Source organism: Amblyomma maculatum, chromosome 1 (assembly GCF_055883805.1).
Source record: "Amblyomma maculatum isolate TAMU_Amacu chromosome 1, ASM5588380v1, whole genome shotgun sequence".
NCBI classification, from domain to species: domain Eukaryota; kingdom Metazoa; phylum Arthropoda; class Arachnida; order Ixodida; family Ixodidae; genus Amblyomma; species Amblyomma maculatum.
Window position 1 is genome coordinate 130,093,031 of NC_139344.1, and position 12,210 is coordinate 130,105,240.

Genomic DNA, 12,210 nt, shown 5'->3' on the forward strand with positions numbered 1-12,210 from the left:
GCAAGTGGTGCGTCCGCAGAGTCAGATGCGGACGGAACAGCCTCCTATGCAGTAATTGACCTCAGCATTGTGAATATCCTTCTGGATGCCGTGCAGTGCAAAACGTGTCGTGGATGCGTGCGTTTAATTACCAGCGACCAGAGCTATGGCCTCGCCGTAAAACTGATCGTGCTGCGCGACAACTGCGGTGAGATTGCGGCCGAGTGGAACTCTCGGAGGGTTGACGGCGAGAAAAGGTGCAATTTTTTCGAGCTGAATATTCTGGCTAGTCGAGCAATGCTGTCGACCGGTAACGGCCAGACAGCAATGAACGATATCTTTTCGGCGATGGGGTTGTCGCGGCGCGGGATGCACAACAAGACGTTTCAACGTCATCTGAAAAACACACTGCAACCTGCTGCTACCCGAGCCGCCACGACCGCTATGGCACAAGCCGCGCAGGCAGTGGCGAAGGTCTACGATGACTTGTGTTTTGGGCATAGGGGGAACATAGCCGTGTGCTACGACGGCACATGGATGACGCGCGGACACTCATCACATATAGGCGTCGGTGCCGTGGTGGAACTCTTCACTGGTTATGTGCTTGATATGTGGTGATGTGGTGTTATCAAACTTTTGTCTGGGCTGCGAAATTGGTCCCAAGCCAAACACTGACGGCTACGAACTTTGGAAATCACGCCACCAGTGCCAAAAAAACACCAACTCCAAGGCTGGTCAAATGGAGGTAGAGGCTGGCAAAATTCTGTTTGAAAGATCTCTGCAGCGCCACAACATGCGCTACACAACCATGCTATGCGATGGGGACAGTCGCACGTTCAATGCTCTTAAAGATGCTGCAATCTATGGCTACATTGAAATAGTCAAAGAGGACTGCATAAATCACGTGCACAAGCGTACGGGAGCAGCTTTGCGCAACCTCTTGCAGAGGCACAAGGGCGCAGGGAAGCAAAGTCTTGGCGGCAGAGGAAGGCTGACAGCTGATCTAGTTGACAAGCTGGCAATATATTATGGCCGAGCGCTTCGATCAAATGTAGGTGATGTGGATGCCATGCAGCGAGCTGTGATGGCGACGTATTACCACATCACATCTACTGATGACTGTCCCAATCACAGTTTGTGTCCTACCGGTGAGAAGTCATGGTGCCGCCACAACGCTGCAAAGGCAAAAGAGGAGCCTGCACCAAAGCACAATTACAGTCTGCCAAGAGATGTGGTTGATGCTCTTTTGCCTGTTTATAGTCGTTTATCAGAGAAGAGCCTGCTGCAGAGGTGCATTCGGGGGAAGACCCAGAACTCGAACGAAAGCTTCCACTCGGTCATCTGGACCTTGACCCACAAAGAGCGGCACTCATCACTGTTTGCTGTGGAAGCAGCCACAGCAGAAGCTGTGCTGCGCTTCAATGCCGGCTGCAAGCATACAGCAGCAGCAATTCTGCAAGAATGCAGTACAAACGTGACAGCAATTGGCTCCAGGAGAGCTGAAGAAAAGGACTTGCACCGTAGCGCACGTTCTGCAAAGAAGCGGGCGGCTTCGCTTGGCGTTGCTAAAACAGAAAAAAGAAAACACCGCGACAGCATGCACCCCGACTATGCTCCTGGTGCATTTTAATAGCATGAGGTCTTTGGGGTTGCCCTTCCTGATTAAATGCCGTGAGGCTTGAGTGCTTCCGACAATCCCCCAATTTTGGTAGTGTTGCATTTTTGAAAGATCAATATCTCTGGTCCTGTTCTTGCTATTGCTTTAATTTTTTTTTTTCTAGAAAGGGAATCCTGCGAGTCTCGTGAAACCAAGGTAAATGCAGTGACCACAAAAGAAAATTTGCTGAGAAGGTTATGTTGTCTTCGGTACCCAAATGGAATTTTCCTTTCAAACGTTTCCTATTGCGTAACTTTGGCTCAAATTGGCATAGGCCATTAATTTTCACTTCAGATCACTTTCCACCTGTTTCTGATCTTGGTGACATATCAATCATTGACATAATTTACACCTACATGCTGTGAAGTGTTTTTCCTCGTTTTCTCAAAACTGCAATTTTGAGGGTGCTGCAATTTTGGAGGAGAGATATCTCTTAGTCTATTTGTGCTATAGCTCTCATTCTTGTCTTGTTAGAAAGAGAAAACCTTCGACAGTGCCGTAGGACAAAAATATGTACAGTTATTATGCAGCAACATTTACAGAATTAATTATCAATCTTAGGTGCCAACTTGGGCTTTTAGTCATAAAAGTTTGACTTATTGTAACTTTGGTTCAAATTCTTCTACCACGTTAATTCATGACTAGCGGCACTCTATGATCCTTCTAGATCACTCTGGCAGGGCTATTCTCATCATGCCATAAAGTGTTTAGTAATTAACTCACCTCCAAACGAAGAACATGAATTAGGTAATATTTTGAAAGCTATTTCATCTACAAAAAAACTAATCAGATATTTGAAATCGGCATGCAAAAGTACATTAATGGTGCAAGTTTCAATCAGATCCACCCATAAATAAGGAAAAAAGTTTAAAGAGGGGTGTCCCCCCTTAAACAGAGCACACTTCCTTGCTCCAAAGAATGCAAATGCAGTCACTGCTAGTCTCTTGTCATAACAGTGTAACGATATCAGATACTATAACAATATATCATTTATAACAAATTCTTGGATTTATTACTTTTCCCATTGCCCCTGTGAAAAATAAACCAAGTATAATGCTAATTTATAAGCAAATATCGCATAAGTGATAGCTTTCCAGCCGCCTGGAATGTGTTTGCCATGAAAATTTGAATGTTTGATAAATAATAAAATACTGTAAAACCATGTTTATCCGGATTTCCTTTACTCTGAAATTCGCTTAACTCAGACTCGCTGCGCAGTCCTGGCAAGACTTGTATAGTTCAATGGCGGCAAACACATTATCTCTGAGGCATTTACCCGCATATCTGTTAACTCCGATGAGCGCTACACAGACTTTCCTGCAGTACCGTGCGATACTGCACTGATGTGCATCCACAGCGGGTGAGCCATGGGGAATAAACCTGAGGCAAGTCTGTCTGCATGCTGCTCGCCGCTCGCCGGTGACCGCGCACTTCGAAGGGAAAAGTCAAATCATCATCAGCGTCGTCAGGACGACGAGACTGCATTGCTGTCACAAGGCTATCTCGGCTGTCCCGTGGCTACGCTGGCTGTATGCCTAATATCTTTGTCGCTGCTGTTTGTGGTGCAACGGTGACAGTGCACGAATCGTGCAAATAAGCGCCCGGTTCTCTGTTCGACTGTGTTTGGGGCCTGTTGACGCTACCACTGTGCTCCACAACGATGGCGACCGCCACTCCAGTGAAGCGACAACGATGTTACCGTCACTGGCATGCTGACAAATGATATATTATCGGAAGTTCTCGTTGAAGATGAAATTTGTCCCGATGAGGAAAGTCATGAGCAGCCACTACCGCGATGTCGCACTGTGCAAGAGGCCGCCAAGAGTCTCGCTGTACTGGAGGAATTTTGCGTCGGATCACGCGAGAGTAAGCGTGCGCACCACCACTTGACGGGACTGTAAAAAATTATCGCACAAATTCTGACGAAGAAACAAACAAAAATAATGCAGTTTTCCATGAAATAAAGGTATGTGTAGACCAGTACTGTTTTTTTTTCATGGTACATTCAATAATCCGGATTAACGAGGTTTTACTGTAATCACAATCGCTGCGTGTCCAATGGCCGCAGTGCAAAGGGTACAGTTGTATCGTCATGGTCCAATTGTGCGCACATAGACTGTGCCAAGGTTTCGTGCCCGAAAAAGGACTGCTGCCACTGTACCAGATTGTCAAGTTTCAGCTGCCGTTCAAGCGAGCGTGACTTTCTTCACCGTGCTGAAGTTATTTTATGCCCATCCGATCTGATTCACTCCTCACTGGCAAGTAACCTACATGCATGAAAAAATACATGGGTGTGTTCTTTTGTTTGTTTGTTTTTTTCGCTGGCCCAGATACAGCGATGATTGGTTATAACGATTGGATTTTCTGGCTTTCTCAATTGAAAGCCTTTAAATAAGCAGCACCCTGCTTTTCCTGAAGATGCCACTAAACAAACTGAAAGTAACACAAGTTTTATATCCATTCTTGCCCTATAATTAATGATGCACTGGCAACTGATGCTTTTGCCAACATTATGCAACAGGAGAGAAGGGTCAACAAGGTGTCAAGCAGCCGTCAACAGTTCTAACCACATGGCACAAACCACAAAGTACAGCGAACACTGACAAAATGCAAGCCCCGGATATAATGAATGAATGCTGGATGACAGCTTTGTTTCTTATAATCGAGCTCAAATGCTTATTCCCAAAAGGCACTTGGAATAACCATTCAAAACGTACAAAAAAAGACATTTAACAAGAGAGGCAAGATGATGCTTTTGAATGGTTGCTTAAACTACTAATGTAACCTGGAAATTAACCAGGGCACAGGAATATTTGCAGGTAATCTCCAATTCTTAATAGGAACTCAAATGCACTGAATCTTTAATGCACTGCAGCAACATTTTTCATTTGTGAACATCATGACTACTTGCACTTCCAAATCAAGCAATCAACCAAAATGCATTCATAACTCACAATTTCAAGCCAGTAGTTGTCCAGGTCAGTTGTCCTCTGGCTTTTGTTCAAGTTGAAGAGCCAACGGCCCCCTTGCTTGTTACGACAATCTTCCCACATGGGTTTAATGCCATGCTGCACAAGAAGGAATGCGTGTTTATATTAACTATGAGGCCACGCTAACTAATTGCTGTGGATCAAAGGCATTGCAAAAAAATTTCTGAACCATAAAACATGCACCTGACTTCTGAATTCACACATATCTGAACTTCCAGATAAGTGCGAGCTCAGAATAAAAAATGGACACTACAAAAGCAGCTGTCAAAGTGAAGAGCACTCCTCAGCCGATATTTAAATGTTTGTCCTCAGAAGACCACTGCCACTCTGTGGTTTTCACTGTATGACACCCTTATCCACAAGGGTCACTTGGTGGAAGTGCTGGGTGCTGCACTCCATATTGTGCATCCCTCCAACTAGCCAGGACTCAAGGTTACACCTGTACATCAAGGCAGCCCATGGCTCCCAACTCTTCAACCAAAGTTTGGACCTCTGAAGTTAAGCCACACTGTTAAGACCTATACATTTGATCCAGTAAGAGATTTAGACACCATGGAACCACCAATAAGCATGCAGGCTGCTATCAATGTGCCATCCATAATGGTGCAGCAGCTGTGGGAGACCCAAGAGGAACCCAGAGGACTGGCTCGAGATATTGTGACTCAGCTGTAACATGTTCTCTTTTTGCCAGATGATACATCAAATCCGTGGTCTGAAAACCATGAGGCCACATTAACCCTTCGTATCCGAACGGTCACACATATAACCAGCAGGTGTGAGCACATTACCACTCTCAGAAAAATAACAGACGTTAGTGAACATAGTGCGGGGTGGAAACCCGACAGCCAGCCATTGATAGGTTATGAACCTAGTTTAAACTGGTTATAATTAGAAAAAAAAACAAAAACAGGATCTCTAGTTACACCCAGGTTTTCCTTATGCGATTTTCGCATGAAGGACTGCGTACAATGAAAACCATAATCTGGAATAAGCAGAGGTGGAATAACAATAAAACTGTTTACAGCAGATCGTTTTCAGAAGCAGTTCATGATGGCCGGTGATGCTTTTCACCGATGCCACTTTGGAGAGTACATAATATAGTTGGGAGTTCAACATTTCGGTTTTAACTACTGAGAGAATTTTCAACAGACAAAGCTCAGCATTCTTGACATACAGGCCACAGCTTGCTTGCTACTAAGGAGTTAGTCCGAGGACAAAATAATGAGGCTTTGAGATAGACTGCATCGCCCCCAAGATGAGGGACTAGAAGGGCCATTGCGTTTTTGTGCGGGCCATGCACTAAGGTTGTTACATGTCGCAAAATCCCTCGAACTAGCAATGGAGTCTGCAAGCTTGTGCCAGACTGACAGCTAGCAACAAAGGAGAGATGCTAGCTGCGAGGAAGCATGCCACACTTGAAAGGCACACCTGATCCTCCCACAGCTTTTGAGGGAAGCCTATGTAAAAGTCACAGCTTTGCAAGAACTTGACAGGCACCTTTTTCCCACCTGCAGAAGTGGCGATAACGAAAGAGCCGCTGGGCAAGGAGGACCCAAAAGGGAAGACAAGGAGAGACAGTGGAGGAAGACAGACAACACGAGAGAATAGACACTGGGGCCATGCAAGAGGATTGTGCTCCCTGGGCAACCAGAGCATGTTGTAGCTGCCATTACGATCACTGATACCTCCTGTGGAGTCACTGCGAGAGGAAGAAGTTCTTTCTTCTAAGAAGCTTTTCAAAAACAGACTTAAATTATCCTCTTTTCTGCCCGTTTGGCCTCACGTCCTTATTGGGTCATTCCAAGTTACGTAATGGGCTGTTTCGACAAGAGGCCACATGTAGGAAGTGAGGAGGAGACCATCACTAACCCAGGCAGCAGCAACGTGTGTAGCGTTTCCTTCCTGGTTCCCCGATTTTTGCAAGAACTGGAAACATGGGCGGTGAGGTCCGTATGCCTTGTATGCTTGAGTCTGAGCTCTAACGGAGTCCTGATGCCCGCCAACTAGTGCCGGTGGCAATGCACAATGAGCCATTGAAGTGCGAGTTGTAAAGATGACAACCAAGTTCTTAAAAACATGGACCTCACTCGATAACGTACACTGTGTATCTAAAAAAGTTGTCGTTAAGACTAGAGAAGTACTCATTCTTATGCAATACGATATGTGAACAAAGTGTCCCAATTTGTAACAAAGGATGTAGGCTATACCTTGAACAGCGAGTAGTCACATCCAAGGGGCAGCTTACTGGCCACCTCTATGTGATTATAGAGGGCCCAGAAGTCCTCGACTGTGTCAAATGAAGTGATTTCCAAAAGGTTTTCCTCCCAGCTACGATTCTTGTCATTCTTGTAAAACCAGAGGCTCCATCGATGCTGCAGTGGATGCTTCACTGGTAGATCAAATGCTGTATCTGCAGATATTACCCCCAACTGCTCAGGTGCTCCAGGCTCGCCTGAGTCACTCTGCACAAAGAACAAGGCTCAAGTCAGCTTCCTTAAAGTGACACTGACAGGGCACACCCAGTCAAGCAAGACCGATAAATTACTGTCCCTAGTTAGCATCTGGGGGACAAGAGCTTTGAGAGGCCAGAAAATTACAAAACAGTGAGACATGCAGCAATGACCCATGTACACTAAGGAAGACTGCTCCTTGCTACCAGCACAGCTTTTGGGCCACAATTCATTGCTTTTTCACAGAAGCACCTGCGAGTAAAGAGCACCATAGCGTGTGCTGACCAATATGCTTAAGCGAAGCAAAACTCACTTTGCACTCAATGTTAACCTGTTATGTGCAGCAAGTTCAGAAGTGCAAGTCGAGCAAAAGCTCACCCCCAGTGGCATTTTCTCTCTTGCCAAACAGTGTAGCCACCGTGTCTTGAGAGGCCACAGGGAGAAACTGGCTTTGGCAGGAGTAATAAAAGGTACCCAGCACAGCCCTACTACAGCACTGGTGAGCCCAGGAAACTCATGCCATAAAAATAATGGATCCTCCGCACTGCACAAGCATGGCCTTTGTGAATTTTCTGAGCACCAGAACCTTTATGCACAGAAAAAAAAAAAAATTGTGGTAAGGATGACAACTACCAGGCTAGAATAACCTACTACAACCCCAATCACTCTCCATCCAGTACCCCTTAAAGGCTTTCTTATCAGGTGTCTAATTGTAGAGCTTTTCATGATTTTGAGGTGCAGGTGCGGCAGCTTCTGTTAGATGACATGCCTTTACGTGCATGCCAGCTCAAATTCACTCACAAGGTGCTTGCAGCTGAATGACTGATCCCATACTTGGTGCACTACCATAAAATTCCGAGCAACATCCTTTGCTAACCCCATGCAACACTGGCCAGCCCCATCTAGCACTGATCCAATCCAATCAGATTCTGTTTTGCACCTCTACTATACTTTGTCTCACAAGATGTTTGCAGCATTGCCAAAGGCAGGGGTATCCTGGTCCATTCAAGATCATGCGCACTATAATAGCTCCTACTGTCACCTCCACCAACTCGGTGGCCGAGAGATGTATAGGACCACAATTCCCTATTGTAGTGCGCATGATCCTGATTGGACCAGGTCACCCCTGGCGTTACTAGAACCAGCCTCAGTTTGAAAACTCCCCGCCTCCGCTGAACAGCGCGGGCGGCGCCCGGCGCCTTTCCCGGGTAGGTGGCGTGGCGGTCGCAACTGGCTTCTGACTGACGGCTTGGAGCAGCAGGGAAAGCTGGGGCGCGATGGGCGAAGGGCAGCATTTCCGAAGTAATATTTTGTCTGAAGCAATAATGTGATAGTCTTTTTTTTTTTCAACAGCTCAGGGGTGGAAGCAGGCTAGAGTATTTTGGAGCACCTTTGAAGCAACAAAACGAGAGTTTTGGAGCATATTAAGTTTTGGAGTATGTTTCTAAAGTCAAACATCTGATAATTGAAGTTTTGTTTTCCTGAAATACAAAATCTCCATATGAAAGTTCAATGCCCTTTCAACTTTGAACTCATCTCTGACAAGACAAACGGCCAAAGCATGCAAAGATATATAACACAGGTGAACCCTCAGCAAAACTTGGAAAAGACTAGCAGCACGTGTAACGCTTGCTGGTGCGCTTCATAGTCTGACCTAATGCGTTTGTCTATTTTCACTTGATAGATTCAAATGTCGAGCCCACCACTTCGATACGCTCTAGCAGCTATACTAATTTGGAGTTCAGATTAATGGGCATGGCATTTCTGCTCCCTATATTGTGCATATATATTTTATTTTATTTATTCAAAGCCCCCAGATATGGGGTATTGCATAATCCTTTTTGATCCTATGCCTGGGCTGCAAATCCCTGAGCACATTGATATTTCGTCTGCCAAAAAAGGCGCTTCAGACTACAAAATTGCACCTTGACAAGCTTGGTGCCAGTGCCGCTCCCATGCTTTTTGCCTACCGTGGGATCGCAGACTGCAGCACGACCTCAAACGTCTTGTCCATTGTCCATTTGTAAATGGCAGAAGTCTACAGGGGTGGAAGCAGGCTCGGGCATTTTGGAGCAGCTTTGGGATATTTAGATGGCATTGAAGGGTAGCCTTTCCATCCTACAACTTTTTTACTTCACTGCCTCCTACCCATAGTTTGTCATTCTTTGCTTGAGCAATGCTGTGGCTCATTTTTTTTAATTTTGGCGATAGACTGTATGGCTTTCCAACACTCTTGAGAAGCTTCCTAGTGATTGACACCTTTGGAGTACCAATCCATAGCGCTTTAAGTATGTTTTTGTCTGCAGTAGGCCTGGCAAGCTTGTCACTGACAAAGAGGCCCAATGGTGAAGTAGTTGCTTGTTTTCACAGCAGAACCATTAGAATAACTCATACAGTTTTTGCAGCCGGATAAGTTTCCTTCGTAACGGCTCACAGTAGCTTGCGCTACCTGCTTCACTTGCTGATCTTGCTTCTTTCCAATTATCTCCAATCGCAGGTGGCTCATACTAAATTTACTTACAAACAAATATTTATTATGCTCCATACTTCCTTCCTTTACTAAATTTACTTTGTATTAAGCACAGTGCAAGATGCGTTATATCTTTGCCACTGGTGCAATGCCACTGTTTCCATGTTCTGCTAAATTTGATGACAGAACATCAGAACAGCCAGTTTGGAGCAGTTTTGTAGCAATATTGCATTTTGGAGCAGGATGTAGCAGGGAAAGCAGTTTGGAGCAGCACTTCCACCCCTGATAGCCGCAACCTTCATAGTCGCAGTTACCAACTAATGTAAAACCTTGCAAGTAGCCATTCTTAAGGTGTAGCAGCCTGCGCGTGGGATGTTTGTCTGGTTTTCACCAACAGCGAACACTATACTTTTCGGGTATATTTTGCGCGATCTATGCGAACAATCACACGCCACACACCTGCTTTTGAGAAACTAGCTGTATGTGCATGCTTTAATTAAAACAAGTTGCCTACGTGTCAAAAAGCTTCGAGAGCAGGCTTTGCAATTTTTTCCCTGCCATACTTGACAATTCGAAGTGAAGTATCAGAATAGCGGCATGAGGAACTGCCGGTCATGCAATTTGTCGGAATCAATATTGACTATTTCCAGTTGCTGGTTAATGTTGGTTAAGTAATTTGAAATGAAATGGGCGTGCATGCGTATTGATCAATGGGCAATTTTAATGCATAGCTTTACTTGTTTCTTACCTACCGTGTACAAAATGTGTGTACAGAATGTGTCCGCAGTGGCTGTGTAGCTTATTTTGACAAGATTGCACTCGACTAATTGTAGTTCTCCATCGTTACCCTTTGATTAATAATTGTGACCATATTGAATGCTACATCATTAAGTAATATAGTGTTGGATTGCTTTGTAAGGTATACTTTCGCTGGATTATGTGTAGCACTTATTTAGTTGTCATTAATTACTTTTCCGTGATTAAAATATACACCTTCATGCTGCAACATCAACTCCTATATCGTTAGATAGCTTATGACTAATACAACTGCTTCTGTATTGATTATCGTAATTAGTGAATGGTGCTTAAATGCAAACGTTACACTACAGCATTAAATCATATTTTTGGACAGCTCGTATCGAGTACGAGTGCACAACTGATTGCACTAAACATGTTGCCAGGCAAGTTGGTGTAACATTTTGCTGTGAACAGAAAGAGCGGTAACTTGGAGGGATGGAAGCGTAGACAAATGCAGGCGATCGCGCTGCGTACGTCTTCATTTTTCTCTTCAAGTTGTCGCGCTAAGTTCACACAGCGCACTGGTTTTTTTTTTTGGAATTGTCGCAATATAACGGGCTCGGTCAGCGTACGGGAGGGTCTTTGAGCGCGCGTTTTAGTCGTCCATCGACTTACTGCACGCAGTATTACGAAGAGGGACCTTCAAGCACAAAAAGGACTCACGGACATACACACGCTTTAAAAATGAACTTGTAGGCAGGATTAATAAAGTGGTTCCTTTTAGAATACCACATGGGCTCGGGCTGGGCCTGAAAATGACTTTTGCCGGGCCCGAGCCCGGCTAGGGCATGAAGTTGCGGACCCAGGCCAGTCTACAGCTAGTTGTGTAGTCTTTCAGAAATTAAGGAATTGTGGCATTAAAATTGTTCAAGTGGTTTATGAATAAACCACTAAATGTGCATTTGTTAACGCCGAATGAGGGAAAGCTCGTTTGTAGACCGATTTTAATCAGCCTCGTTTGTAGACCGATTTTAATCAGCAGCATTGGTTTGCCCAAGTTACTTTGGGCGCGCACGCTTGTTCAAAGACACAAACGAAAAAGTTAAAACGAAAAAGTTAAAATGAAAAAGCACCAAACAATGCAGCGCGCTCTACTATGCTATACGTCTCATCGACCGCTGCAATACATGGCCCAAGCTCCTTTTATATGAGCACACGCCTACAAAAGTGGGAATTTTCAGCAATCAGTGAGCACCAAGGAGGTTATATAGATATATAACCTCCTTGGTGAGCACACTCCTTTGCAGTTCTATATGACCTCCTTGGTGAACACACTCAGTCGGATCTAGCAGAAGGCACTCTTGTATCATCTCGATTTTGTACTTGTGTTACCTCGGTGACTGGCATTTGAAGCCTCATAAGCTCGGCAGGCAGCAGTCATTTCAAAGATAGCCTTTCTCTGCCTTAGCCTACCCCCCCTTCTCCCCTTAAAATATCTCTATGCTACGATAAATGGCACTGAATAAGCGCGAAGGAATATTCGGGTATTCAAACTCAAATGCATGCACAATAAACAGTTTTGCTTTTCGTCTCCATAAGGATGCAGAGTGCGGCATTGAACGCTTCACAAGAATATGTAGGGTTTTTTTTTTCTTCTCTTGCCCTTGCTAACGCAGGTTCTTGAGGCATAGTTGCCGGGGGCATCTTGTGTGATTGAGCCATTTTAAAATTCCTGTATCTATAGCTCTCAAACCTTAAACTTGATTAGTGATTATGAAACATTTAAGCAGTATCCTTAATTTTAAATATACCATCAGTCCTATACAAGACTAAGGAGTGGGTTGGCTACATCAAAAGTACACCCATAGCAATAAACTAAGAAAATAGACATGAAATACAGTCATGACCAAAGGAAAAAAAAATTCG

At 44.6% G+C, this 12,210-nt stretch overlaps 1 protein-coding gene across 1 annotated transcript in view; it reads right to left on the minus strand.

Annotated features, from left to right (window-relative positions):
• The window catches only part of LOC146203911 (eukaryotic translation initiation factor 4E-1A-like), a 52,929-nt gene that overhangs the window by 37,619 nt on the left and 3,100 nt on the right, over positions 1-12,210 (minus strand). The window contains exons 2-3 of the mRNA XM_084588985.1: positions 6,834-7,088; positions 4,591-4,704 (exon numbers count right to left, since the gene is read on the minus strand). Of these exons, the coding sequence (XP_084445111.1) occupies positions 4,591-4,704; positions 6,834-7,088 (369 nt within the window). The remainder of the gene's footprint in view (positions 1-4,590; positions 4,705-6,833; positions 7,089-12,210) is intronic.